Raw genomic sequence first — 26,621 nt, 5'->3', positions numbered from 1 at the left:
ACTCAATAACTTTTACTTGCAAGGTTTAGAACATTCAAGTAAAATAAGGTACTTGGCAAATTTTAAAACATCCAGACAAAATAAGGCACCTCCCAAACTTTAGCTTAGCAAACTTTAACTTCTCCAGGCACAAGAAGACACTGGAAATTTTTTGGTCCAGCTTACAACATATTTTGAGAAGAAGGTATGAGAAGAACACCAGAGAGAGAAAGAGAAAGCAAATGGAGAGAGAAAGGTAGATGGTCACCACCCCAAGGATCCAGCATTGTCTCAGCAGCTTCTAAACCCCTGGCAGTGGAGTGTGCTTGGCACACGTGCTGCTGTCCTTCTATCTTCCATGCTCTGGCACTTCAGGGCTTACAGGCCCTGTTCCCCCACCATTTCCCACCTGGCTGTTTTGAGCCAGTCAACTATTCCTCAGGTTTCCTATAGAACCCAAGGCAAAGATGTCACTCTTGAACTTTCTAAGTGAATTCTTCAACTTCAGCTTGGAGCTGTCCACTCAACTTCCACGGGAGGGCCACATTCCTCACTGGAATTGGTTTCACCACCGCGTTTTTAAAGCACTCTTTTCTGCCAGGAAAGTCTTCAATGGGTGCATCAAAGCACTTAATATTTGCAACCCCCAGCCCCCTCACCTGTGGAAAACAACCAGCAACTCGGTGCTGAATGGGAGACTATCGAGGGTATTTTTTTCCTTTCAACAAGCGATCAAACGGTCAGACAGGATAAAGAACCAAAAAAACCTTACAGTTTCTATTCTGTTCCTTATTTTAAATATTTGAGGAAATGACCTCAGCCTTCTATGCTTCAATATCTCAAACTATGAAGCAGAGATAAGAAAACAAAAATTATTTGATTCTGTAACACCAGCTCTACAGGTGACAAGTGCTCTCCGAGCACCAGGATAAGTGCCTAACCCCAGGCACACTCGGTGATCAGCTGCCACAGGGAGACGACCCTTCCCTGCACGGGAGTCGGAGCAGCGCCCGCCGAGCAGGAAGCTCTGCTCTCCCAGGCCCTCTCGCCGCCTCACCCGGTCGGGGGCAGGCCGGGCAGGCCGGGCAGTCCCGCACTTGTCCCGCCGCCACTCCCGCGCTGCCCTCGCCCGCGGGGGGATGGGGCCGACGGAGACAGCCACCCTCGCCAGCGGCCGGTGCTCACCTCGTCCCCGAGGCCTGAGAGTGCGACTGTCCCGGGGGCGGTCCCACGCCGCCCTCCCGGCGGTAGAGGCAGGAGGGCGGTAGCGGCGGGCACTAGGGCAAGCGGAATGGCCTCATCAGCCGGCGCCGTCATGTGATGGGAGGGCTCGGCGACGTCGTAGGGAGCGCCGCCGCCTCCCTTCCATCCTTCCCACCCTCTTTCCATCCCTCTTTGCCCGCCGCCGTCCCCGCCGCAGGCGCTGCCGGGGCAGGGTGAGCGCGCTGGGCCGGGCGGGCACCGGCGGGAGCCGCTGAGGGAGCGAGGCCGCCTGTGTGCAAACCGTGAGTTCGGCGGTGGCGGAGCGGGGCGGGACGGGACGGGACGGGACCGGACTGGACCGGACCGGACCGACTGGGGTTTGGAGCCCGTCCGGCCGTAGCCGGTCTGGGGCCCGCTGTGGAGCAGAGCCTGCGACGGCACTGGGGACCTGGGAGGGCTCCGGGCGCTCGTCCTGGGTCAGAACTGTTTTGGGAGAGCTCAGTGTCATCTTAAGTTTATCGCAGCGGTTCGGAAGGTTTTTGGTGAAAAGTCAAGCCCGGTCAAAACTTCCCATAAATGTTTCTGAAGCACAGGCGCTTGTTTTTGGTGCTGCACGCAGTAACCCCTAGGAAACGTGTTGAATGAATAAAACTGACCAGGAAGTGCAACGACAGCGTGGAAGCTCGTCCTTCAGAAAAAAAAAAAAAAAAAAAAAAGAGAACGGACCTATGTCGTTTCCATTTGCTATGAAAGTTTTCCTTATTGTTAAATGCAATTATAGTCACTTTGGTTGTATTTTCAAAGTGGCTCTTAAAAACACGTTTTCTGAAGTGGTTTTGTTTTTCTTGCACCCGTCTCTTTGTGTGGTCACAACTGCTTCCGTATTTGTGACTGTCATTTTTCAATAGTGTTCTTCAACTTTCTTGTTATAAAAGATCACACTTCCCCTGCCTGCTCACACAGGTCACTTCTCAAATGCAGTGTATTTGCTGAAAATGAATTCAGTGCATTTCTTTCATTTTACAAAGCTGTGGATAATTTAGATTTCATAAATTGAGAGATTGGAGAGTATGCTTAAGCATCCACAAATTAAAATATCAAAAACATGAGTACAAACCAGTCTAAATGTGTGCACGTTTGTTTTTACAGGTTATTAATGGCGCAGTTAGTTTCTTCATCAAGCTTTCTGCTTCCAGTAACCTGAAGAGTAAGGATTATAATCAGATTGCAGGACTTCTGCTGCTCTGTCACATGCAGCTCCACAATGGTGGATTTTCTGGCTGAAAACAATCTCTGTGGTCAGGCAATTCTTCGGATTGTTTCCTGTGGAAATGCCATCACTGCAGAACTTCTGAGGCTTTCTGAATTTATTCCTGGTGTTTTCAGGCTAAAGGATAAGGCTGATCAACAGAAGTATGGGGATATCATATTTGATTTCAGTTATTTTAAGGTAAATCCTTTTATTGTTAAACTTCTCCTTAAAGCACTGCTGTCCCACGTGAGGATGCTTCGGGTAGTGAAACAGTCATTCCTGACTGTTGTGTTTATTAATACTACATCTTCCACAATGTATGATGAGTCATCTGGCCTGTGAACTTTGATAGATACCGATTATGTAAAACGTGAGTATTGGATTCTGGGGTGGTAACAGTAGTAGTAGTAATAATAGTAGTAATAGTAGTAGTAATTCCTGCAGGACCACTAATTTATACTTCCACCAGCAGGTTCTGAGCCTGCGTCGTTGGCTCTTGAGCAGTGCCGTGGGCAGTATGCCCATCTTTCTTCTGTTAATCTGTAGCTTATTCTTTGCAGCCATGAAAACTGCTTTCTGTTTTCCTGTCTGACAGTGCTGTGATTGTTTTTTCACTGGACTTGTCACGTGCACTGAATAAATAAATAAATAAGTCAAGGAGAGGTATCCATGGAAAGCCCTTATTTCCCTTTCAAAATTAAGCTTGCAGTACCAGGTTCCCTCTGTCATTTTCCAGTATGATTAAAAAGGAACTACAGAGACTATCTAAATCTGATTTTATTTGGATTGTACAATGCAAGAGATGGCAATAATAAAACAAGGGACGGACTTCTAAAATTTAATTCAATTTTATTGTAGTAAGAGTTGTAAATTTCAGGCGCTAACTGTGAGCCTTGGATACTGAAAATCCTGAGCACAAATGATTTCACAGTTACCTTTAGATCTAAGTGCTTGGTAGCAGTCTTTTTTTTTACACAAATAACTTAAAAATTTTAAAGCAGATGGCTGTAATTGGTGTGAAATACAATAATCCTTAAAGCTGTAGTATTTTTGAATGCTAAGAAAGCATAACAGTGTGCTGTTTTTCAAAGTTAAAACGCAAAAAAATCCATAGAAGTCATACTTATAAAGCACAGATTAGGGAGCTTACAGATATTTTTACTGCGAATGCACTTTTTCTGTATTCACGATTCTTAGACTTACTTAAAGAGGAGAGATTTGAGATTTTAAAAGACTGTTTGCTTTGTGCATTTGCGCTTCATAGGCAGTCTAGGGCCTGGTTTTATCCTTTGTTTTATGTAGGTATTTTGCACAAAAAGAGAAGCAGAAGGCCATTTATAAAAACTCAGAAATTGTCAGCTTTTGAAAAACAGGTATTTTCAATTAAATGTTAATGATACTTTCAATTAAACTGTAGCAATATTTTCATTTAGATGGTGTTGATAAGACCAAATGGTGGTTATGAGAAATACAACAGTGGTAAAGTGTTAGAAAAGTTGTACTATTGCTTTAAGGAAGTCAAGTTCTTCATCCCAAGTCTATTTCCCCCATGATTGTTAATGACAAAGTTTCTGCATTAATTCAGGGGACAAGTGCTGAGCTAGATGCAGAGTCTGTGGAAAAAACAGGTGTAATATTTTCAAGCAGTTTGAATGTATGAGAAGGTACTAAGCTTTGTGCACATTCAGTGTTACGGTTTCTACCTGACAAATTAATCAGATGAAATGTGTAAAGGAAAAAATTCCATCAGGGAGATAGTTAGCACTACAAAAAGCACCCAATGCCTTCAGATGTATTGGGGCTTTACTGGAAGCATTGGCCATTCTTTTCCATTGGTTACATTGGATAAATCATATTTTAAATTATTGCAGATCGTAACAGTGTGTAAAACTCAACTTTATGGAATCAATTTTTAGCCATAAAGTAGGTTGGAAAGCTGCAGATCCTTGTTTTGGTAAGAAATGTTAACTCTGGTTTGCACACAGGTTGTTGTACATGATATGTGTCCTACTGAAGAGGAGTAGAGATTGAAGCCAAGTACTGTCTCTAAAGATGAGTTTCTTTTTTCAGGGGCCTGAGACATGTGAAGGCAAACTGGAAGCCAAGCCCGAGTTACTGGATTTAGATGAAGAATTTCGTGAAAACAACATTGAAATTTTGACGAGGTTTTATTTAGCTTTTCAGAGTGTACATAAATACATTGTAGATTTAAACAGGTATGGTATTTTAAATACGTATGGATTTTCGAAGACGAGATTGCTGGTATTTGTATTATTGATGAAAAGCTTTTTCTGTAGAGACCCACTGTTGAAGCATATTCATGTGCACCAGGAAACCTGGATTGCTGGAGTGAACACTAACTTTTACTCCAACAGTTCCCTACCAGCTTCATATCTGACTTGAAAACATTTTACCTCTCTACCTCATTTCCTCAATTGTAAACTTGAGTAAGTTTTTCTTTATCTTGGAGATTGTCCTGAAGATTTTTTTTTAATAAAAGGATAATCCATATTATTAAGCTAATTTGTTTGTGGTCTTGCAAAACAGAATATCATATAAGGTTCTTTTTTCTTTAACTTCCATTGGCATTATTTTCCTGAACTTAATTTTTCGGTGGAGTTGCCATATTGTCAAGTTCACTGCTCTGACCTGTGAAAAACAGAATGAAAGGTTCATGAAATTCTCTAACAAAAAGTTCCTGAAAACCTTAAACATGAGAATTGGTTCTATTACTGATGTTATATTAAAAGATTAAATGCTTGATATTACTTATTAACAAGTAATGTTACTGGAAAATCCTTTAATAGGAATGAATCTCATGTTACTTAAGGTGAACATACTCTATTTCTAGCTCTACCTTCCAAACTAAGGTGGAGATCAGTTTATGGTGTTCCCAGGAGATAATTTGAGGCAACTTGAAAATATTACAGTTTTACTAAATCACTGTATGGCAGCCTTCCCAGGCTGTTATCCATCCATGACAAGATAAAGAGGATGAGCTGTAAGCTACCAGGTATCTGTCAGTGTCTTTAACGTTACACCATCAGGATACGGAAGGAGACTTTTGCCAACTGGTTGGCACTAGCTAGGGATTTCAGTCTCATTTTATAGTACAGTCTCTCTTCTTCTTTGTCTGAAAAACTCCATGCTGCTTGTACTAGGGAAATGTTCAGATGCATCTATGGACTTTGAGAGAAAATTGAACAATTGAGTTCTGAGGGTATACGGTTTGAGAGCAAAACAGTCAATGACCAAACTTTTTGTCATGATCCTAGATACTTAGATGACCTCAATGAAGGAATTTACATTCAGCAAACATTAGAAACAGTCCTCCTTAATGAAGATGGAAAACAGCTTCTAGTAAGTATTGGCTAGTTTTGTAATAGTAGAAAACTAACCCACTCAGTAAGTGCTAAACTAGACAAAAATTTAAGTTTACCAAACACATGGAAGTGCTGTGACTCACTTCAAGGAGGAAAAAGAGCAAAAATCCTCAGCCTGCCATTTTTCATGTTGTGTTGACTATGTAGTTGACATTGGGTTAGTTTGCCAATACGTGTTTTTCTTTAAATGTTGCTACAAAATCATGTTTATGTGATTTTCTTTCTTCATTCTTTCTCTTTCCAAACAGTGTGAAGCCCTGTATTTATATGGGGTCATGCTACTGGTCATTGACCAGAAGATTGAAGGAGAAGTCAGAGAAAGAATGTTGGTTTCCTACTACAGATACAGGTAGTGGATATAGGTGTGCAGAAGCACTCCAGGCTGAGAAGATACAACATGCAGTATATTCAGTAACCTAGGTTATTCAATTAAGATAAATGGAAATATTGTCACCTTTTTCTGACTTTATACGGATAATTGAGCAGAGCTCTCTGAATATCCTAAGAACTTCTTGCTTTAGCTGTGTTTGCAGATTCAGCTGCAAAATGAGCACCAGGTTTTTCATTCTGTTACAACAGACATTTTAAGTCCACAAGTAAACTTTCAGCTAAAGCTTTTAGGCTGCAAGTGCCAGCTATGAAAGTGTCACAAGTTCCCAAATGTGCAAGGAAACTTTCTGAAAAGTCCTGACTATCTAGGTGACAAAGTATTGCAAGTCAGACTTCTTGTAGTTACAGTGCTTGATTAGGTACAATCAGTTACAAGTTTTACAGGCTAGGTTGACAGCATCAGGGTATAACAGCTGGGGTCTTAAAGGGTATCAGTGTAAATCATTCCACACATATAAAATGCTGCTTTGACTATGTTTATGCCTCCCTGTATATAATGAGAGGTTCTTTAATTCTGGAATGCAGAAGTGAATTGACAAGGGGAATTCAGAAATGGTGAGGAAAAAAAAATGAAAATTAAAAAAAAAAAAGGAACGAATTCCTCTCTGAATATAAAGCTCCTTTCTGTTCCTGAGTTCAGTTTTCTGTTTGCGTTTTGTCTGCTTATCTGGAATTTCAGTATGGACATTTATCAGTGTCCTGTAACATGATGACCATTATATTAAAGGAATAAATAACCAAAAATCTCCTCGACTTTAGTATTTGTTAATTTTCTTGTGAGTAGGGCGTGGTTACAAGGGGTAGGAAAAAAGGAAATTATTAGGTCGTATAGCTCATACTGTTGTTCCTCTTTTTTTGTAAAACAGTGCAGCCCGATCCTCTGCTGATTCCAATTTAGATGATATTTGTAAATTGCTTCGAAGCACTGGATACTCGAGCCAACCTGGAGCTAAAAGACCTCCAAACTACCCCGAGAGTTACTTCAGCAGGGTTCCCATTAGTGAAACATTCATTAGCATGGTTATTGGCCGCTTACGGTCAGATGACATTTACAACCAGGTAAGTAACTCTGAGATGAAAGAGGGCTCTAAAGGGGAACGTCAAAATGATTCTCAGGGTAATTACTTAATCATGAAGCTCTGAAAAAAATAAATGATAGAGGTTGTAAGGACTCTTGAGATCAGCTAGTCCAACCCCCTAGCACAAGCAGGGTCAGTTGGAGCAGGTTGTGCTGGGCTTCATCCTGTTGGATTTGGAGTATCTCCAGAGGTACAAACCACAGAACCTCTCTGGGCAATTTGCTGCAAGTGCTTGGGCGGCCTTGCAGTAAAAACCAACATTTTTGATTAATGTCTTATGATTGGCCATGTCTTATTGACATGTCTTACTTGACTCATTTATGGCATAGTAAAATCTTATTGTAACCTGTTAAGTAACAGATATCTACAAAGTCAACTTTTACATTCTGGAAATGCATCTGGTAAATATGCTGCATGTGTAAGCATGTCCAGCTTATCTAAATATGCTTCTTGCCTCATTGTATCTATACACTGCACTCTTTAATGTGGCCCGTGATATTTTCAGGGGGTTTAGGATGCGCTGTATTATGTTCAGCTTTGTTTTGTTACTTTTTTCTAGGTTTCAGCATATCCATTACCAGAACACCGCAGCACCGCTCTGGCTACACAGGCTGCTATGCTCTATGTGATACTGTATTTTGACGCTTCTATTCTTCACACTCAACAAGCAAAAATGAGAGAGATAGTGGATAAATACTTCCCAGATAATTGGGTAAAAATTAATTCTGTTTTAAAACTGTTCCCTGGTTTTAATGTTATAGGAACAATTTAAATTATTGTTACAGTATGTGTTATGGAAAAATAATAATAACCTAAAACTAGAAGAGATTCTTCTCCGTGGAAATTTTACTTTGTTCAGAGTGAAGCAGTCTGAGTCAAACGCTCTGGATAAGCATGGAAGGCTGTCCTTTGAAAGTGTAATTTATCATCTTAAGTGCTTTAATCAACTACACTCTAATACCATCAAGATAAAGTGAGTGCCAGAAAAATGTGTGATGAAAGGCATTTTAGGCATCTTCTAGTTCAGCCTTCGCCTCAAAGCAGGGCTGACTTCAAAGCTAAATCAGGCTGCTCAGGCCTTGCCCAGTTAGTTTTGGAAATATCTAACATGAAGACTCTGCAGCCTCTGTGGACACCTGTGGCTGTGCTTTATCACTGCCATGGTGAAGAATATTTTCCTTCTGTACCACTGGAATTTCCCTTGTTATAGCTGTGCAACATTTGTGGCTGTTGCTTCTTGTCTTTTCACTGTGCACCTCTGAGATGGGTTTGGCTCTGTCCTAGTCATAACTTCCCTTTAGGTAGTGGAAGACCACAGTCAGATCCCTTGGTCATCTTTCTTCCAGCTTAAGCAAACCCCACTCTTAACATACTAGGTCCCCACAAGTGTGTTAGTGGCCTCCTGTTCACTTCATTCCAGTTTGTATATGCCTGTCTCATACTGAGGAGCCCAAATCTGGACCCATTACACTCAATGAGACCTCATGAGAGCTGAATAGAAGGAAGATTCACTTCCCTCAGTCTGCTGGCTGCAGTCTGGCATAGCCCAGTGTCTGATTACTCTTTGTTGTCATAAGGCTGCATGTCTGATTCATGTTTGGTTTTTCCAGCAGGACACCTAGGTCCTTTTCTGCGGAATTGTGACATTCCCCAGATTGTGATCAGTGTCCAGATTTTGTTGTTGCAAGGGTTTGGGTTTGTCCCAAGTACAGGACTTTGTATTTGTCATTTCTGACCCTCATGTGGTTTCAGCTTGTGAATTCTACCAGCATGTCAAGAATGCTGTAGAGGACAGTCTTGCTCCCCAACAAATCATCCCACACTGATGTTATTTGAAAACTTGTTTAAGGATTAACTCTGTGCTATTGTCCAAATAACTTAGAAGCTAAAGCTGTCGCTACGTGTGATTCTATAGACTTTTTCAGATGTAGTGATTAAAATGGAACTACTACATGTTTCAGTACTGAGTTTTAGGATTTCCATTCAGAATCACTAGTCTGCAAAAACCTGCTACTGAAATAGGCTGGCATATAAGAATAGAGTCCCTAGGTCGTCTATATCAAAGGGAATCAGACTTAACAAAGAAACTGTATATTAATTTGTGTATCTCTGTTGGTGCCAAGTTGTATTCTGCTGTATCATAAGTGGAACAGTGAAGCAGGGAGGGAGGAAACTGCAAGAGCTGGCTATTTCAGTAGACATTAGAATCACTGTTTCTGGAGAACTACAAGCTTATTTTTAGAAATGAGAACTTGACATTGTGAATTTTTGATCATGCCAGCATTTTTATTAACTTGAGTTCATAGTACAGTTTGATATTTTTAGACAACACCTATCTTCTTGTGGTCAGGTGTGGATGAGTTAGCTGCATCAAATACGAAATACTCGACTCCTAGGCTGATTTCAAATTATTCTTAGCAGTTGAAGTGTAGCCTTTTGAGGATCTACAGGAAATAATGAGCTTCACTTCAACAGTATGAGAGAGATCTTCGTATCAGCAGACCTGGGTCCCATTTGCCTTTACTTGACACTGCCAGAAGAGCTCAAAGGCTGACAGTGTTCCCCTCAATGTGATCATGCCTGGATCAAGGAATATTGGAGCATCAGTGTGACAAAGCTCATAATCCCACAGCTCTGTACATCCTTCATCTGTCAGTAAACCAAGTCTTCCATTTTTAATCAATTATCTTACAAATAAGATAATTGTTACTTAATCACAATTCTATATTTTTAATCATGCTTAAACTTGTGCTAGGGGTCTGAAATCAGTTTCTCTTTGCTCCTTAAAAATCACACTATGTAGTCATGATTTCTGTGTCACTGTGAAAGATGCATTACAATTCAATTTGGTCCTTTGGGCATCCTAATATTAAGATTAATTCATCTGATTTTTCCCACCCTATCGTAGTTTTTTTCCCCAGTTGCTTGTATCAATCTTCTTCAGAGCATCATGGAAATGAAAAATAAGTCATAAGTTCATGGAAAAAAACCCAGAGTATCATATATAGTGATTGAACGAACTGTCATCTTGTTTTCAGAACTGTGCTTCTAATTAATTGTGTGTCTTTTATTTCAAAGTCTTCTTCTTGATTTCCAAAGGTGGTACACCAAAAAGTACCACTACCAAAAAAGTTCAGTTATCTCTTATTTATACCCACAGCATATCCCTTTCTGTCATATTGTTAAATGAAAACTTTGTATTTTTCTTAATAATAACATAAATGCAACTTCTTGTTTTCTGCTTCCAATTTTAGGTCATTAGCATTTACATGGGAATCACTGTAAATCTGGCAGAAGCATGGGAACCCTACAAAGCTGCTAAAACTGCCCTCAACTACACACTGGATCTTTCAAATGTCAAAGAGCAGGTACATAAGCCACCATTAAGTATTTTAGCAAGATGCAAGATGTGTGGGCATCTGAAGTATATTATATGACATCAATAATACATGGGTCTTTTCTTCTTGCATACAGTATCTGTACTGTATTGTCTGGCAAACTTCGGGAATATGAGTAGAAATTTTTCCTTCATCTTTAGGGAAGAATTTCACCAAGTGGAACTGACATTTAATTCATAATAAGTATCTCCATTCTGTGATAGATTTTTGTTGTTGTTCTTTCCCATTAGGCAATAAAATATTAGTACCACTTTTTAGGAATAATTCCTAGAGAGTACATAAGTGAATATATAGAAAGGCTGCAAGTCTGCATTTTTGAAACATTATACTTCCTATGTAGGCTCTTTGCTTTAAAGTTTATCTTGCATCCTTTGTCATGCAGTTGCAGTGTATAATATTGCCTACTAGTAATGATAGTAATTTTTATAGAACTTTTGATCTGTGTGCCCTCTAAGCTCTAGGGAATATGGTGTATTCTATTTGAGGCAAGGATTTTACTGACGCAGGCTTTGTGTGTTTTAAGGCCAGCAGATACGCTGCAGTCACTGAGCGAGTGCACACGCAGGTGCAGCAGTTCCTCAAGGAGGGCTGTCTGAGGGAAGAGCTGGTGCTGGACAACATTCCCAAGCTGCTGAATTGCCTGCGAGACTGCAACGTGGCAATCCGCTGGCTGATGCTGCACACTGCAGACACAAGTAAGACTTCATGCTACACTCACTGCTGAGTGTAGGAGGACTGTCAGTCCTCCTCTACTGGGGCTTCATTTTGGGGCCTGAGGGAAGTTCAGTTCTGCTGCTGTTGAAGTCAGCAGTTTCCTCTACTGTTTGCAGGAAATTGTTGAGCTGTTGTTTTGCAAATAGTCTCCTAAAGCCTTGTCTGGAACAGCACATGCATTTCCTCAGTTCTTGTGAGCCAAACACAGGTATAAGAATTAGTAGAAGTCACTATCTTGTTGAATAGTATTCCTCAGAAAAACATAATTCTGAAAGTTTTACCTAGCTCCAAAAAGAAAGCAGTAGCCACCTTCTTAAAATCTTAGTAATTAACAGGTTGAAACTAAGGTTTTTGTTATGTTGAATTGAAATTCAAATGAAACTGCTGACTAATGTCTCTGATGTGAGTTTGGGTGTGTGAACTGACTTATTTAGCCATTCCCCTGTTCGAATGTTTGTGCCGTCTTTGAGGCTTCTTGATATGCGAGAGGGCTTCTGTTACACCTCCATTCACTTTACTAATGGTTTTAGAAATACTGATCTCTGGGCTTCTCAGTCAGATGGACTAAATTCACATTTAGTTTCAGAAGCCTGCAGAAGTTTTGAGGCTGAAGCACCACAGAGACCTTAATTATATCCTATTATAAGGAGGGGTTGTTCCATGTAAATGGAAGACAAGTAGGGATGTACATATCAGAGCAAAATGTTTTTGCCTTCAAGCTATTAAAAAAAGAATGTATTTACAAAGATTGAAAAGCTTGGCCAAATTCTGTGTAACAGTGGGGAAATGTTGTCTTTCCATTTTCAGCTTGTGATCCAAATAACAAACGTCTCCGCCAGATAAAGGATCAAATTTTAACAGACTCAAGGTACAATTCCAGGATCCTTTTCCAGCTTCTTCTGGATACAGCTCAGTTTGAATTCATTTTAAAAGAGGTAATGTGCTGCTGACCAGAGTCTTCTAAGATCACTAAGCTGAAAAAGTCACTGGATGTTTTTATAAGTGACTAAAAATCAAAAAATCTGCATTGTTCTGTTCTATAAAATTCAGTAAGCTTCTGTCACTGTAAGTCCATGACACGATCTGCATTTCTTAATATTTTTAATTTTGTTTTTAATATTCTGGCTAGATCTTGAAGTAATGTAGTAATCACTAAGTCAGTTCCATCTGTTTTCAGTATTATTTCACCTATTGTGATATGCCTCCTTGCCAGCTTTGTAAACCACATGATTTGGGTTTCAATAGATGTTCAAGCAGATGCTGTCAGAAAAACAAGCCAAATGGGAGAACTATAAAAAAGAGGGATCTGAAAGGATGACTGAGCTTGCTGATGTCTTCTCAGGAGTTAAACCTCTTACTAGAGTGGAGAAAAACGGTAATTATTAAAAACTGTACTGTGGGGAGGAAAAAAGTGATTTCAATTTAAATTTCTAAAGTGTTACCAAAAGAAAATACATGAATCTAATAGTGATAATATAAAAACAATTTTCATGTCCCTCAGCTGCCAAAGAGGTCTCTTTAACTCTTGTCTTGTTTAGGTTTTCATCACGTATTCCATATGCAAGCAATATTTAGGTACCTAATATTTAGATGGCCCTATTTTTAAAAGTATTTTTCATTCCTTTATTTGGATATGCCAGCTAAAACTATAAAATGCCAGTTCACTTTTCTATGTATAATGGAGTTCACGTTACCATGTTCCGTGTATAAAGGAGTGAGAAGATCATGCCCATTAAATTTAGGGGTGCTTTAACCTCTTCCCTTATTCTTTCCCTGGTTGTAACCTGGATTTGAATTGTATCAGCATCTTTTCAAACCTTCTCTCACTTCTCTACACTGAATGGTATTCTCTGAGTTCTCCAAGGACTTAGAAATCAAATCTGTACTTCTTTTCAAATTCCTTGCTCTTGTTTTTGAAACTTTTTTTTTTCTTGAACTGGCATAAAAATAAGATTTTTTTAATGCCCATTCATGTTGGTAGGTGTTTTTAATGTTGTGTGTGAAATTTACCCGAGCATTTGCCACTTTACAAGTGTACACGTTGAAAGACTAGAAATGTACCAGTGAAATAACAACTTGTAAAAATAATCTCCTACATGTATAGCTTGTTTGTTTCTTTTGACTAGCAAGTTCTCTGTATTTTTGCTGCCTATCATACATGCAGAGGTTTCAATAAATTTTTCTTACTCTTTCATAGAAAATCTCCAAGCTTGGTTCAGAGAAATCTCCAAGCAAATAATGTCTCTGAACTACGAGGATTCCACTGCAGCAGGCAGAAAAACTGTGCAGCTAATACAGGCTTTGGAAGAGGTATGGCAAAGACATTTTGAGATATATGACCTTGTCCTTCTGGAACAACAGCATTTTTTTGCACATGCACTGACTTCTAATAGCAGATATACAAGACAGATCTGCATTTTATATTGGATATTTGCAGTTACATATCTATAGTAAGCAGAAGTTTCATATAGACCTTGGTATTGTAAAATAAGGGATATAGTATGAAAGGTCATGCCCCCTGTACCTGAGGGTTTGTAGGTTTTCTCAAAGAAATTAATCCAGTATTTAACTTTATTTGGCAACATTACTCATTTTTTAGAAATTCTGAAAATAAATTCATTTGAAGCTAGAAATGGTGATTTGAAAGGCAAAATAAAAATATCTGTATTTTTTCTATTCTATTTCTTCTATTTCCAGGATATAAAAGAGTACTCAGAATGATGTTTCACAGTACACCTCCTTGAGTAACTTTTTGAAATTTATTTTTAATACACTCCATAACAGGCCAGGATTTAAGTGTCTTACTGCTGCTAACATCCTAAAGTAATGTGTCAATTTACTGATTCTGTTTGTATTGCTGCCCTTAAGATAAATAGAAAACAACAAAAAAAAAATAATCCCTTTATAGGTTTTGTTTGTTTGTTTTTTAAAATACAGGTCCAAGAGTTTCACCAGCTGGAAAGTAACCTGCAAGTTTGCCAGTTTCTTGCTGACACCCGCAAATTTCTCCATCAGATGATCCGAACTATCAACATTAAAGAAGAGGTCTTGATCACCATTCAGATAGTTGGTGATCTTTCTTATGCTTGGCAATTAATTGACAGGTATGTTAGCAGGATCTTTTTCTTCCAGTCAGTCACCATTTGCAAAACTTGTGGGAAATAACATGCATAAATGTTATTAAGACTATAAACTTTCCAATTTAAAACAGTCTTGAAGCTCAATTCTGTGAATTATTTAGTATACTGAACTCGCATCAGCTTGAATAGGAATTAACATCCATCCTTCTCAGGTTGTTAACTGCAGGTGAAGTGATAGTGTAACTTCTCATTGTCTACCCTGTTCTAACTACAACAGCTTTGTTAACCTCCTGTCTCCAGCCTTTAGTCTCATTAAGTGTTCTCCAAAATATGGAGTTCATTTTTCTACCAAAAACAAACAAGGAAAGACTAATGCTCAAGAACTCTGTTTCCATGGTGGGATTTTGCTGAGCTGCTACTTAATTACCATGGTGTTAACACTCCCTGATGCCTCTTCTTTTGTGCCATTACCCTTATCATATAGGGTTTTTCTAACCAGTATCTCTTCAGACCAAAATCCTCCTTCAGTGAAGTCTGTCAGTGATCTCCTGATCTCCGTTTCCACATTACACTGGTGCTGTTGACATACAATTAAACAGTTGAAAATAAGAGTTTCAGGGGAAGAAGCTGATTTGTTTTGTTTGTTTCCTACCCCAGCTTTACGTCTATTATGCAGGACAGCATAAGAGTCAGTCCATCTATGGTAACTAAACTCAGAGCCACTTTCCTAAAGGTAAGTATGAACAACAGTGAATGTACTTGAACACTGCAGGTCAATCCAAGTAGTTTGTTGAAAAGGCCTTAAGGCTCTGAAATCACAGAAGAATCAAGACTTCCTTTTACCAGCATTTTCTATGCCCAGGTTTTTTTAGACAGTATTGAATTAGCTCAAGGTTCGTTTTAAGGAAAATAAAACCAAGTTATGCATGGGGTTTTTTATGCAACAATTATATTGCTGCTGTTAGGTAAATAAGTCTTATCATCCAGCCTCCACTCATTACAGCTATTTTCTGGAGACTTTGGTGCAGAGATGGGATCCTCTGCATATGAATCAGAACAGGCTGAAGGAATTTAAAAAGTTAAGTTGGCTGTGCCTGTTGTCATCTTGAAGCTCTGGCATCAAATGAAAATATTTTCTGTAGAAATAAGAATGGGAATTAGCATGAGTGAGAATGTAAAATTACAACTGAAATATCCCATGCAGTTGTTAAGAGTTTAACAGTCTTACAGAAGGTAGCCTTATGTACTGTTGGAGTTTTTGACCTTGAACAATTTTTTTTTCTCTTGGAAAGCCTGGTACAGCACTGCTCCATAGGAGGAATCCAGTATTTTGGGTTGTAGGATAAGAACCTGAGCAAGAGAATTCAAGCATATCATTTACATCAGAAAAAACACAATGGAGTTAAAATGTTAACTTTATTTGTAGCTTGCTTCTGCTCTTGATTTGCCACTTCTCCGTATCAATCAAGCGAACAGTCCTGACCTTCTCAGTGTGTCCCAGTATTACTCTGGCGAGTTGGTTTCCTATGTGAGAAAGGTGGGTGCTTAAAAGGCGTAATTGCCTTTTTCTCTAATTACCTTTTCTTAATTGAGGATTATTTTTTTAATGAGAATATACTGACTGTGTGTGTCTCTTCTGTCATTTACAAAGGTTCTACAGATAATTCCAGAAAGCATGTTTACATCTCTTCTCAAAATCATAAAGCTTCAGACTCACGATATTATTGAAGTGCCTACTCGCCTTGATAAGGATAAGCTACGAGATTATGCTCAGCTTGGACCACGATATGAGGTGCCGTTTAAACAGGAAATTCTGAAAAAGCAAACCTTATAGGTGGCAAACTTTAACCTAAGTTTAAATCTATACAGCTCCATAGAGTTATACTTTAACAGTGAAGTTGGATTTGTTGGCTAAAAGTTAACATTTACTGGTGTTGTTGTGAGCATACTTAGGTTTCATGAGGACAGATGAGTAACTTCTGCGCTTCTGTTTGTAGAAGTTTAAACTTCTGATCTTGTAGAGAAGGGGAGGAAAACCAAATAAATTTATAAAGGAGCATGAAGATATTTTTATTTATTGGAGGGGATGGAGCCCTGAAAACCTGAGTCTGAAATGAAGCCCTCCACATTTGGCCATTCTTGTTCCAAGTGGAGAAGGTTAAAGACTGAATAAGCCAGCAGGGTTAAGCTTTTTGCTGCCCTCAAATGAGGAGAGGATGGAGGCACATTGATGTGATCAGATAAAGCTGCTGTTGCTCATTTTGTCTGTGGTTGTTTTGCTGTACTGTTACCAGTCTGGAAGAGCGAGCAGACATTAAAATTGCTACGGTTTATTATCAATAGAGGAAGATGAGACACAAAACCTGAGTAGATCAGTAAGTCTTTCTCACAAAGAATCTGATAATCACTTAAGATGCCAGCTTTTCTCTGGAGATTTTGCCGAAGTGCTCACTTGTTAGGTGTTTCCTGCAAACAAGCTGTGATTTCTGATTAAGCTGATGTTCAGACCTGAACATTACATTTGGACTCCCCCATGAGACTTTGTGAAGTCAGTCTGGTTTGTGGGTAGGAGTGGAGGAGGAGGCAGTGTTCAGTAATGTTTTATTTTGAGGAGGTAAAGGGAAAACACGTTTTACTAAAGCTTTTCACTTCTGATTTCTGTTGAACTGTAGGTCTGAACTGTTTTCTCTATTCTGTATTGTAATCATCTGAAAGGCAAAAGACTGGCTTGTCTGAACTCTGAGCATAAGGATAATAATAATTGTACAATTTAAAGTGAATGTGCTACTGTATTACATCAGTGGAAATACTGAGGTGGACTCATTGTGGCAGCAGGCTTTATTATGGAATAACTACTGTGAGCTGTTGTCTCCAGCCTGCTCAAAGGTATCAGCTGAGAGTTTTGTCCATGATGTTTTGTGCACGCAAGACATAGCTGGTCTTCCCTTCCATAATCCCTCTGAAGCCTCTGAGAGGTACCTCTTCTTTCCTACTGCTAGCACACTTATCTGACTAAAAGAAAGGTAATTATTTTACTATAAGTAAATCCAGAACAGTATCTAAAGTTGAAAGTGTATCAGTGCAAATTACTTTAATCTAAAACAGGAAGCTACCACTGGGAAACGTGGATACCTTTTTAGAGAAATTATTTACATCTATTGAATCACTTCAATGAATTGTGTTTTTCTATTACAGGTTGCCAAGCTAACCCATGCAATTTCAATCTTCACTGAAGGTATTCTCATGATGAAAACGACTTTAGTTGGTATCATCAAGGTAATGATCCATTATTTCAATAGGAAAAAGTCGTGGGGTGGCAATTAGCACTTTAGCACAATATGTGAGACCTTGAGGAAAGATAAGAAAATATAAGTTTGCATACAAATTTTCAAACAGTGATGCCTAAATTGGCAGACAGATAAGAACTGTATTTTTTAAAGGTTCTTAAGAAACCACAGTCGCAGTTCTAAATAGATTCATCCACCATAGTTGGTGTTCTCTGGGGGTTTTTCCTGCTGGAAAGCTTTTCTGAAGAGCTGTTTCTTCCACTGGTATAAACTGCCCTGCCTACATTAAGGCTACATTTATACATCTTGGAGTACCAGAAGCAAGTATTCTTGAAGATACACTCCCTAATGCATACTGGCTTAGAATTGTACAACATTCTCAGTGGATCGTGAACAAAGGTTGAATATAGGAACTACAAACCTTTGCCATTCCACTTAAAGAAATCATTTATTCTGTAGCAGAAGTGTGTGAATTTTTATTCTTTGGACAAGTTCTGATGGTTAAGTGTATCTGTTAACAGTGCTTCCTATTTATCAAAAGTATTTAATATCTTTCTTGGTACAAAATAAATCCTTTATATTTTTTATACCTTTCTGACTTTAAGGGAAAGATGTTTCTTCTACTTAGGTGGACCCAAAACAGTTACTAGAGGATGGAATAAGGAAGGAGCTGGTAAAACGGGTGGCCCTGGCTCTTCACAGAGGCCTCATCTTTAACCCTAGAGCCAAGGTGTGTAAGAATTTTATTTGGTTTTAATTTTTTATGTATCTTGGGTGTGTAGGGACCTCTTTTATTATAACGCCTTTTAGAAAATAATTTGTGCTTTTCTGTGCAGATTTCCTTATTGTAAAAAAGTATACATTTTGAATTTTGGAAGGTTATTTGGAGTGCCTTATTTGATGTTCAAATAAGTTTTGTTTGTTTGTCTTTTAACATAAAATTAAGAAACATATTTTTGTTCTGTTCCAAACAGTCCTGTCAATTCCGAATTCACGGTTCTGCCTTTGTCTGTGATGACTGACAGGTCACATAAGCCAAGTAAACATAGATAGGCAATGATAAATACGAGTGACTCCTTGTTTTGATCCTGTCCAGACTGTTGAATCTCCCAGATCAATCAATACTACAACTGAAGGCAAAAATAAATACTAGAAGTGGGGGGAAAAAATATTTAGTAAGAATTACTTCAGATACCAAATGTTGATAAATGTCTCAGTGCTTTTCAGATCTGGCTGGACCATGGTAAAATGCTCTAGAGGTTGTTCTGTAAGGGTATTTAGAAGCCTTTTACATTTTCTTTGAATTCTACCTGTTCACAGTTTTGGTTTTATCTTTTTGTTGTTCTTTATCTCCAGCCAAGTGAACTTATGCCCAAACTGAAAGAAATGGCAGCTACAATGGATGGGTTCCATCGATCATTTGAATATATCCAGGATTATGTCAACATATATGGTTTAAAAATTTGGCAGGAGGAAGTGTCTCGTATTATTAACTACAACGTGGAACAGGAGTGCAATAACTTCTTAAGAACAAAGGTGCTACTCAGACCCAAAAACAACAAAAAACTTGATAAATGTCTTTATATTTGGCTGTTAGAGCCTGTGACTGATGGAGTATATGTACCCATTGTTCCTACCATTGTGACTTCGACTGAATGTGCTAACTACTGTGTAAAACATCTGCCGCCAGCTTATTCTGAAATATTTCAGCATCCCCCCTGCATTAGTTGTACATAAGAAGAGAAAAGCACCCCAACCAGAATATTTTAATATCCTTTTGTAATAAGATTCATTCTTCTCTTTGCTTTATTCTGTTTTTATAGTGTTCTGCTATGTGTGATTTACAATATTGTGTTACAGTGTACTCCTTTTAAATCAAACAAAAGGAAAATTTCTAAGCTAATTAAAAAGTTGCAAGGAGCACTGCAAATTACTCTAAAACTTATTTTTCAGATTCAAGACTGGCAAAGTATGTACCAGTCTACTCATATTCCTATACCAAAATTCACACCTGTGGATGAATCTGTAACATTTATTGGTCGGCTTTGCAGAGAAATCCTGAGGATCACAGACCCAAAGTAAGTACTGTGTGTCACAAGCACCATGCACTGAATAGCTCCAATTCCACCATACACAAACCAAAATACGAGAGATAGTTTTTCCTTAGCTGTCATATCTTTATATAAAACCAGATATACCCAGTCCATCCTGTACATTTTAAATATTAGTGTAGAAAAGTTGTGATTTTAGTCTAAGAAGGAAAACAGTGTTAAACAAGTGGAGGAGACAGAAATCGGGGAAGGGTGACAGAGCTGTGGTGGAGAGAGGAATAACTGAACATCACCTGAGATACTTGGAGAATCTTTCTCATCTGTCTGATAAAGGTAACTCATTACTGAGAGTATCACAGGAACTGTCTGCAGCTTATTCTGAAGTAGTTGTTCGCTTATTTTTTCCTCAGAATCACGTGTTACATTGACCAGATGAATACCTGGTATGATACCAAAACTCACCAAGAAGTAACCAATAGTCGTCTCTTCTCAGAGATCCAAGATACTTTGGGTATCTTTGGTCTCAATGGCTTAGACAGGCTGCTGTGTTTCATGATTGTGAAGGAGCTGCAGGTAATTTTTAAACTTAAGTTTCTCTAGGCTACAATGCTTTTATTGTTTAATAATTTTTAATAAAATAAAAAAAATGTTAATTACTGAAATGGTAAACTGAAATCAAAACTATTTGAAAACTGGGTGTTCAGCCCCAAAAGTAAAAATTTCAGTTACAAATAAAATCAGGAAAGCTGGTGCCCATAAGTAAATGGTGCTGTGTAATTCCAGGTTGTGTGTTATGGGATGCTTTCTGAAGGTGTACACAGTGTGTGTACTTAAAAGTTGATCTCAGGTCAACTTCTATTTTTCTGACTAGACATCAACAAAGACTAGATTGAGTCTACCATGGTATAAGTAAGGTGTCAATTCTGTGTAATGGCTGGTTCCCTAATGCCTCTATGTGAAACCAAGTTGTTTTGTTTCCTGAGAAGAACCTAGTTCTAGCCTGGTGAAAGATTTTAAGGAAAATAAGTACCAATGAAGACAGTTCTTCCTGAAAAATTGAATTAATAGTTGTCCATAGTAGGTATTAGATACTGACAAGGGGGATCTTTTAATTGTCCTAACATCGATTAGCATAACTCCAAAAAATGAAACTACAGAATTCCTCAACTCTTCATCTATGGAAATAGTCTTTTCCTGCTGTTAAAAAATGTGACTCCTGTGCCATCAAAATTAATCAGAGTGCATGTGTGATAATTTTACTTATTATTTCTTTCTTTTATTAGAATTTCCTCAGTATGTTTCAGAAAAATATATTGCGTGACAGGGCAGTACAGGATACCTTAAAAGCACTTATGAATGCTGTCAGTCCCCTCAAAGGAATCATAGGTACGTGCTTACTGGTTAAGATGGAAGAAAGCAATTGTCTTTGTACACTTGCATTTATTTCTCTTCTTACTTGTTCTTTTTTTAATGCCTCACCCTTCTTCTTTTCTCAGCAAATTCAAACAAGGTTTATTCCACAGCAATTGCAAAAACACAGAAGATCTGGACAGCTTATTTGGACTCCATAATGAAGGTGGGTTCATGTGATTTACTGTTACTCAGAATTCACTCGAGGCTCTTTGGTTATACTGGCCCCTCAGTTCAGGAGGGACAGGGACGTGCTGGAGCATGTCCAGAGAAGGGCAGCAGAGCTGGTGCAGGGTCTAGAGGGTTAAGTCCTGTGAGGAGCAGCTGAGGGGGCTGGGGGTGTTTAGTCTGGAGTAGAGGAGGCTCAGGGGGGACCTTACAACTCTCTACAACTCCCTGGAGGGAGACTGTAGCCAGGTGGGGGTTGGCCTCTTCTCCCAGGCAGCCAGTGACAGGACAAGAGGACGTGGCCTCAAACTGTGCCAGGGGAGGTTCAGGTTGGACATCAGGAGGAATTTCTTTATAGAAAAGTTTGTTAAGCATTGAAACAGGCTGCCCAGGGAGGTGTGGAGTCACTGTCCCTGGAGGTGTTTAAGGACAGACTGGACATGGCACTCAGTGCCAAGGTGGTGGTCAGTCATTGGTTGGACTCAGTGATCTCAGAGGTCTTTTCTTAATGATTCTGTGATTCTGTGATACTTTATTCTGTTTATTTTACAGTGTTGTATTATACTGACTTGGAATTGTGTAGCATCACAAGTGAAGCAGGCCTCGGTTTGCAAGAGCTCCTGAGCCTCATTTGTGTGAGCACCTCACACTCCACAAAGTGCTTAGCACTGACTTTCATAAGAAATAGCTCACCAAAACCAGAGTCTGGCACTAGAGATCTGATCTGGGCAGGCTAAGTTAGTGTTCAGTATCAGGAACTATTGAGACTCCTCACAGTGCCTTGTGACCATGATATCCCCAAGGATAAAGTTTGGAGCAGTAGCATTTCCCAGACTTGCCTTGTTCCCACAGAAGGCGTTGTACTGTGCTGAAGATTTAAACAATTTGTCCCATTAACTTGGCTCTTTATCTTGTCTCTGTAATGATATATTGGGACCAGCATTTTTCAGAGTGCTGTGAATGTTGGTTTGTTACTGGAGTGAAGAGTAACGACCAGGGAAGGGGAAGGTTGATTACAATGAGCCTCTGATGTTTTTCCCTCCTGCCATGCTGACCCTAAGATTTACAGAGAGGTGGGAACCAGAGTACAGGCATTGTCACCAGTGTAAAAAAAGTAACAGGGATTTTATACCTGTTAACCCTTTTTGTGCCCTTTTCACATGGCCTGTACCTGCTACCGGGAACTGTGTGTAAACCTCAAGCACTGTGACTTACATCTCTGCTCTGAGTGCACTGTGCAGCTGGGGTCAGTCTTTGACTTCACTCGTCCTTCATTGCATTCAGTTTAACACACCACCCTTTTTGTATTTGTTTCAACAGGTTGGTCAGATGCAGATTTTAAGACGACAGATTACCAATGAATTAAATTATTCCTGCAGGTTTGACTCCAAGCATTTGGCTGCTGCTTTGGAAAATCTCAATAAGTAAGAAGCAAAATGTGCTGAAGAGCTGCGTGTATGACTGTGATGTAATTGTTATCAGCTCAGCAATCCTTAAAATCTAAATTACAGCAAAATGTGGAGTCTGATTGCATGGAGGTTTTTGTTGATCGGTATTTGACTTTTAACCCAAGAAAAACATTAAAAATAAATACTTGGCAAGTAATTAGTTTAAACATGCGGTTTCTAATAGCATTTGGTTATATCTGGTTTTGAAGTCATATTTAGATGAGAAGAAGAAACAGAATATGTGTCGTTCTGATTTTGAATCAAATACAATGTTTGTAAAAACATACTCCAGAAAAGGTGTTTTACTCTTGATTGTAACCATTTACAGGTTTTGTATCCCTGAAATTTTTACATTAATAAGACATGTGGCATCATGTAAGGCTTATTTGGGGATAATTAAAAAAAATATTTAATATAATAAATGTATTTTCCTTTTAGAGCAATACTGGCTGACATTGAAGCACATTATCAGAACCCATCATTACCTTATCCTAAAGAAGACAACACTCTTCTGTATGAAATCACAGCTTATCTGGAAGCTGCTGGCATTCACAATCCATTAAATAAGGTCAGGCATACATTCTGGTGCTTGGTGCAGTTTGCTTTTTTCTATTTTTTTATTAACTGAGGGAAAAAAATGTAGAAGTCCTGTACTACTCTTTTTTTTTATTTTCCTTCAGATCTACATAACAACAAAACGTCTGCCATATTTTCCCACCGTCAACTTCCTATTCCTCATTTCCCAGTTTCCCAAACTTCAGTACAACAGAAATTTAGGTAATGTGTAAGTTGCTGTTTGTCTGCATCTAATTAAAACCTATGTGAAGTTATGTGTAGAGAAGATAGTAAAATTACCTGCATAGAACATACAGAGTTCCTAACTTTAGTCCATCACGTTCAGACAGTTTTGTTACACTATTTAGGCCAAATGCAATGGGGTAGGAAACAGAATCCAAACCCCTGTGTTTCTCATTCTATCCTGTGCCTCAGTTAGTATCATTAAGCCATTTGCCATGAAAGACATGTAGTTGTTACATGAGGTTTGAATTTTCTTTTGTGGGCAAGCAGAAGGAGAGACAGAGCAAAAAAATCATGAAAAGTATATTACATAAGTTAGTCTGTGCTATAAGAATATGTTCTGTTTTATAAACCTGTGTTGTTTTGGGGTTTTTTCTGTGCAGGAGTGCTGTGCAAGCGGCCAGCTGATCAAATTGACTGGCTTCCTTTGGTTCTGGGGCTCCTTACTCTGTTGAAACAGTTTCACTCAAGATACACAGAACAGTTTCTGGCTCTGATTGGTCAGTTTATTCGTTCAACGATGGAGCAGTGCACAAGGTATCCATGTTTTACTTTTTACCCAAGTATCACCTGTAGTAGTATTATCACTGCTTTGTCAGGTTTTTTTTTCTAGCTGAGTATCAGTGACATTGGCAGTCTTTCAGTACTTGAAGGGACCTTATAAAAAAGATGGAGAGAGTCTCTTTATGTGGGCTGACAGGGACAGGAAAAGGGAAAATGATTTTAAGCTAAAAGAGGGGAGATTGAGATTAATGTTAGGAGGAAATTCTTTCCTGTGAGGGTGGTGAGGCACTGGAACAGGTTTCACAGAGAAATTGTGGATGCTCCATGCCTGGAGGTGTTCAAGGCCAAGTTGGATGGGGCCATGAACACCCTGATCCAGTGGAAATTGTCCCTGCCCATGGCAGGGGCATTGGAACTAGATGATCTTTAAGGTCCCAAACTATTCTATGATTGCATTACACAATAACAACGATATATTTTACTAAGTACAAGATTAAAACACTATTTCTATTTGTAATGGAATCACATGGCACCTAGTAGAAATGGTGTTATTTGAAGGCTGGCATTTTCAGGTAATTTAATCCAAGTAACTAGTCAATTAGTAAGAGTGTGATCTCCATGGTGATTTAATTTTAGCCAGAAGATCCCAGAAATGCCTGCTGATGTAGTGGGTGCCCTCATGTTCCTGGAAGATTACATTCGCTACACCAAGTTACCAAGAAAGGTAAGAAAGAATTCCATGTCTCTAAATATGCCCCTAAACATCCCAACCATTTTCTCTGGAAAAAAGAACAGGGAATGTGTGGTCCCATTCTACTACAGCCAATGAAGGGATCTGGCCAGGGAGACACTGGCCGCACCTTCCATTTGTACTACACTGGAGCCAACATAATAAATAACAGGTCAGGGCCCTGCTGATGCAGAAGCAGCCCTGATTCATAGAGATCAGTCCCATTACCACAGGAATAAATAGATGAATACTAATAAAGGATTTCAGCTTTGTGCCAATTTCAAACAAGTCTGTTAGATTTAATCTTCAGTGTACATTGCTGGGGGCTGTTGGGAAGGAAAGAAATAAAACAGAAGTTCCAAGATGTTTCCAAGTAATACTAAACTTAACAGTATTTAAAACACAGGGAAAAAAGCTAATTAACAAGTCTAAATTTTGGTGAAACATTGTATCCAGTCTTCCCTTCACTTCTGCCAAAGCCTGATTTCCCAGGCAGCTTCCTTGTCTCACATGCAAGGGAAGTGCTAAAAGTCTGTGCTTGTAGAGAGACTTTATTTCAGGTTTAAACACAACTACATTTGAAGATGATCTATTATTTATACATAGTATTAAAAATAAGTCATAATCCTGTTTGCTATATATAGGCTGTACCTCAGTGGTCCTTGAAGAAGCCATTTCCCAACTAATACTGACAAGAGAGTGAGATTCTTCCAGTCTCCTCTTCCCAGCCCACAGTACAGTGTGGTAGGAGGTCCCTGTGTCAGTCCTGCCCCTGTAGCTGCTGCCTGTCCAGCTCCCACTCCAGCCTGGTGCTGTGTGGAGACACAGCAGAGAGGGCAGCAGCATTCCTCCAGTCCTACACAGTCCTGTGCTCCTGGCACCTCATCACAGCCCAGGCTGTGCTGTTCCTTCCTTGCTCTGTGCACATCCAGGAACACATCCAGGAGCACATCCTCATGCCAGGGTGCCTCAGGTCAATAGTGTGTGTGCTTGAGTCATAGATCAGATATGCTTGTTAATGGATGAATGGACAATAAATGGATAATGCAAATGCCTAACTGTGCCTTCCTGTGTCCCTCAGGTTGTTGAAGCACACGTGCCAAGCTTCATTTTTGATGAATTCAGAACTGTTCTATGAATATGGAGAAGGATCAAGGCTTTTCTCCAAACCTGAAATGAGGAGTTGGGGCCTGAGGATGAGGCAACTACAGCTGTTCAGAACTGTGTCTTTTCTGTGCTTCAAGGCAGTGCCTACAGCTGTCTGTGAAATGTAACCATCAGCACTAGTCTATATAACCCTTGTTTAAATCTTGGCATGATACGCAGCGTCTCCTCTAAACAGCATACATTTTGTACTGAACATTATAAATGCTGCATGTAATTGTTTATGTATAAATCATTTAGTTTTTTTGTTCTGAAGAACTATTTGTGGAAGTTTGACTTTTGTATCAGAAATGAATAATGAAACTGGAAATAAAGGTGTTGGATAGTTTGCGAGGACTGTTGATTCCAAATACAATTTTCTTTTGAAAAGGACCATGAGTGAGAATGCATACACAGTGTAAAGAGGTTTGATGTCTCCCTATGTACTACAAACAGTTAGTTTAATTCTATAGAGGACATAATTAAATATTCACAGCTGAAAAGTCCTGTTAGGCTACTTAAAGGCACAAATATTAGTGCAACTGTAACATGACTAATGTTGGGAACAAGCTGTTTAGTCACATAATTTTCACTCATGGTACGT

At 39.1% G+C, this 26,621-nt stretch overlaps 2 protein-coding genes across 2 annotated transcripts in view; one reads left to right on the top strand and one right to left on the bottom strand.

Annotated features, from left to right (window-relative positions):
- The window catches only part of NSMCE2 (NSE2 (MMS21) homolog, SMC5-SMC6 complex SUMO ligase), a 131,752-nt gene extending 130,384 nt beyond the window's left edge, over positions 1 to 1,368 (bottom strand). Inside the window, exon 1 of the mRNA XM_039550268.1 lies at positions 1,165 to 1,368. Within this exon, the coding sequence (XP_039406202.1) occupies positions 1,165 to 1,368 (204 nt within the window). The remainder of the gene's footprint in view (positions 1 to 1,164) is intronic.
- WASHC5 (WASH complex subunit 5) lies at positions 1,323 to 26,374 on the top strand. Its single transcript, XM_039550267.1, has 29 exons — positions 1,323 to 1,484; positions 2,332 to 2,632; positions 4,505 to 4,650; positions 5,710 to 5,794; positions 6,066 to 6,166; positions 7,074 to 7,266; positions 7,846 to 7,998; positions 10,541 to 10,654; positions 11,208 to 11,379; positions 12,206 to 12,333; positions 12,644 to 12,773; positions 13,596 to 13,708; positions 14,336 to 14,502; positions 15,136 to 15,211; positions 15,905 to 16,015; positions 16,130 to 16,270; positions 17,674 to 17,754; positions 18,394 to 18,495; positions 19,122 to 19,301; positions 19,719 to 19,843; positions 20,227 to 20,389; positions 21,100 to 21,202; positions 21,313 to 21,392; positions 22,715 to 22,818; positions 23,281 to 23,410; positions 23,523 to 23,619; positions 24,024 to 24,177; positions 24,781 to 24,868; positions 25,956 to 26,374. The coding sequence occupies exons 2-29, from the start codon at positions 2,447 to 2,449 to the stop codon at positions 26,010 to 26,012; spliced, it is 3,480 nt and encodes a 1,159-aa protein (XP_039406201.1). The 5' UTR covers positions 1,323 to 1,484; positions 2,332 to 2,446; the 3' UTR covers positions 26,013 to 26,374.
- The last annotated feature ends 247 nt before the right edge of the window (positions 26,375 to 26,621 follow it).

Source organism: Corvus cornix, chromosome 2 (genome assembly GCF_000738735.6).
Source record: "Corvus cornix cornix isolate S_Up_H32 chromosome 2, ASM73873v5, whole genome shotgun sequence".
Classification (NCBI taxonomy): Eukaryota; Metazoa; Chordata; class Aves; order Passeriformes; family Corvidae; genus Corvus; species Corvus cornix.
This window is presented reverse-complemented; position numbering and strand designations above follow the sequence as displayed.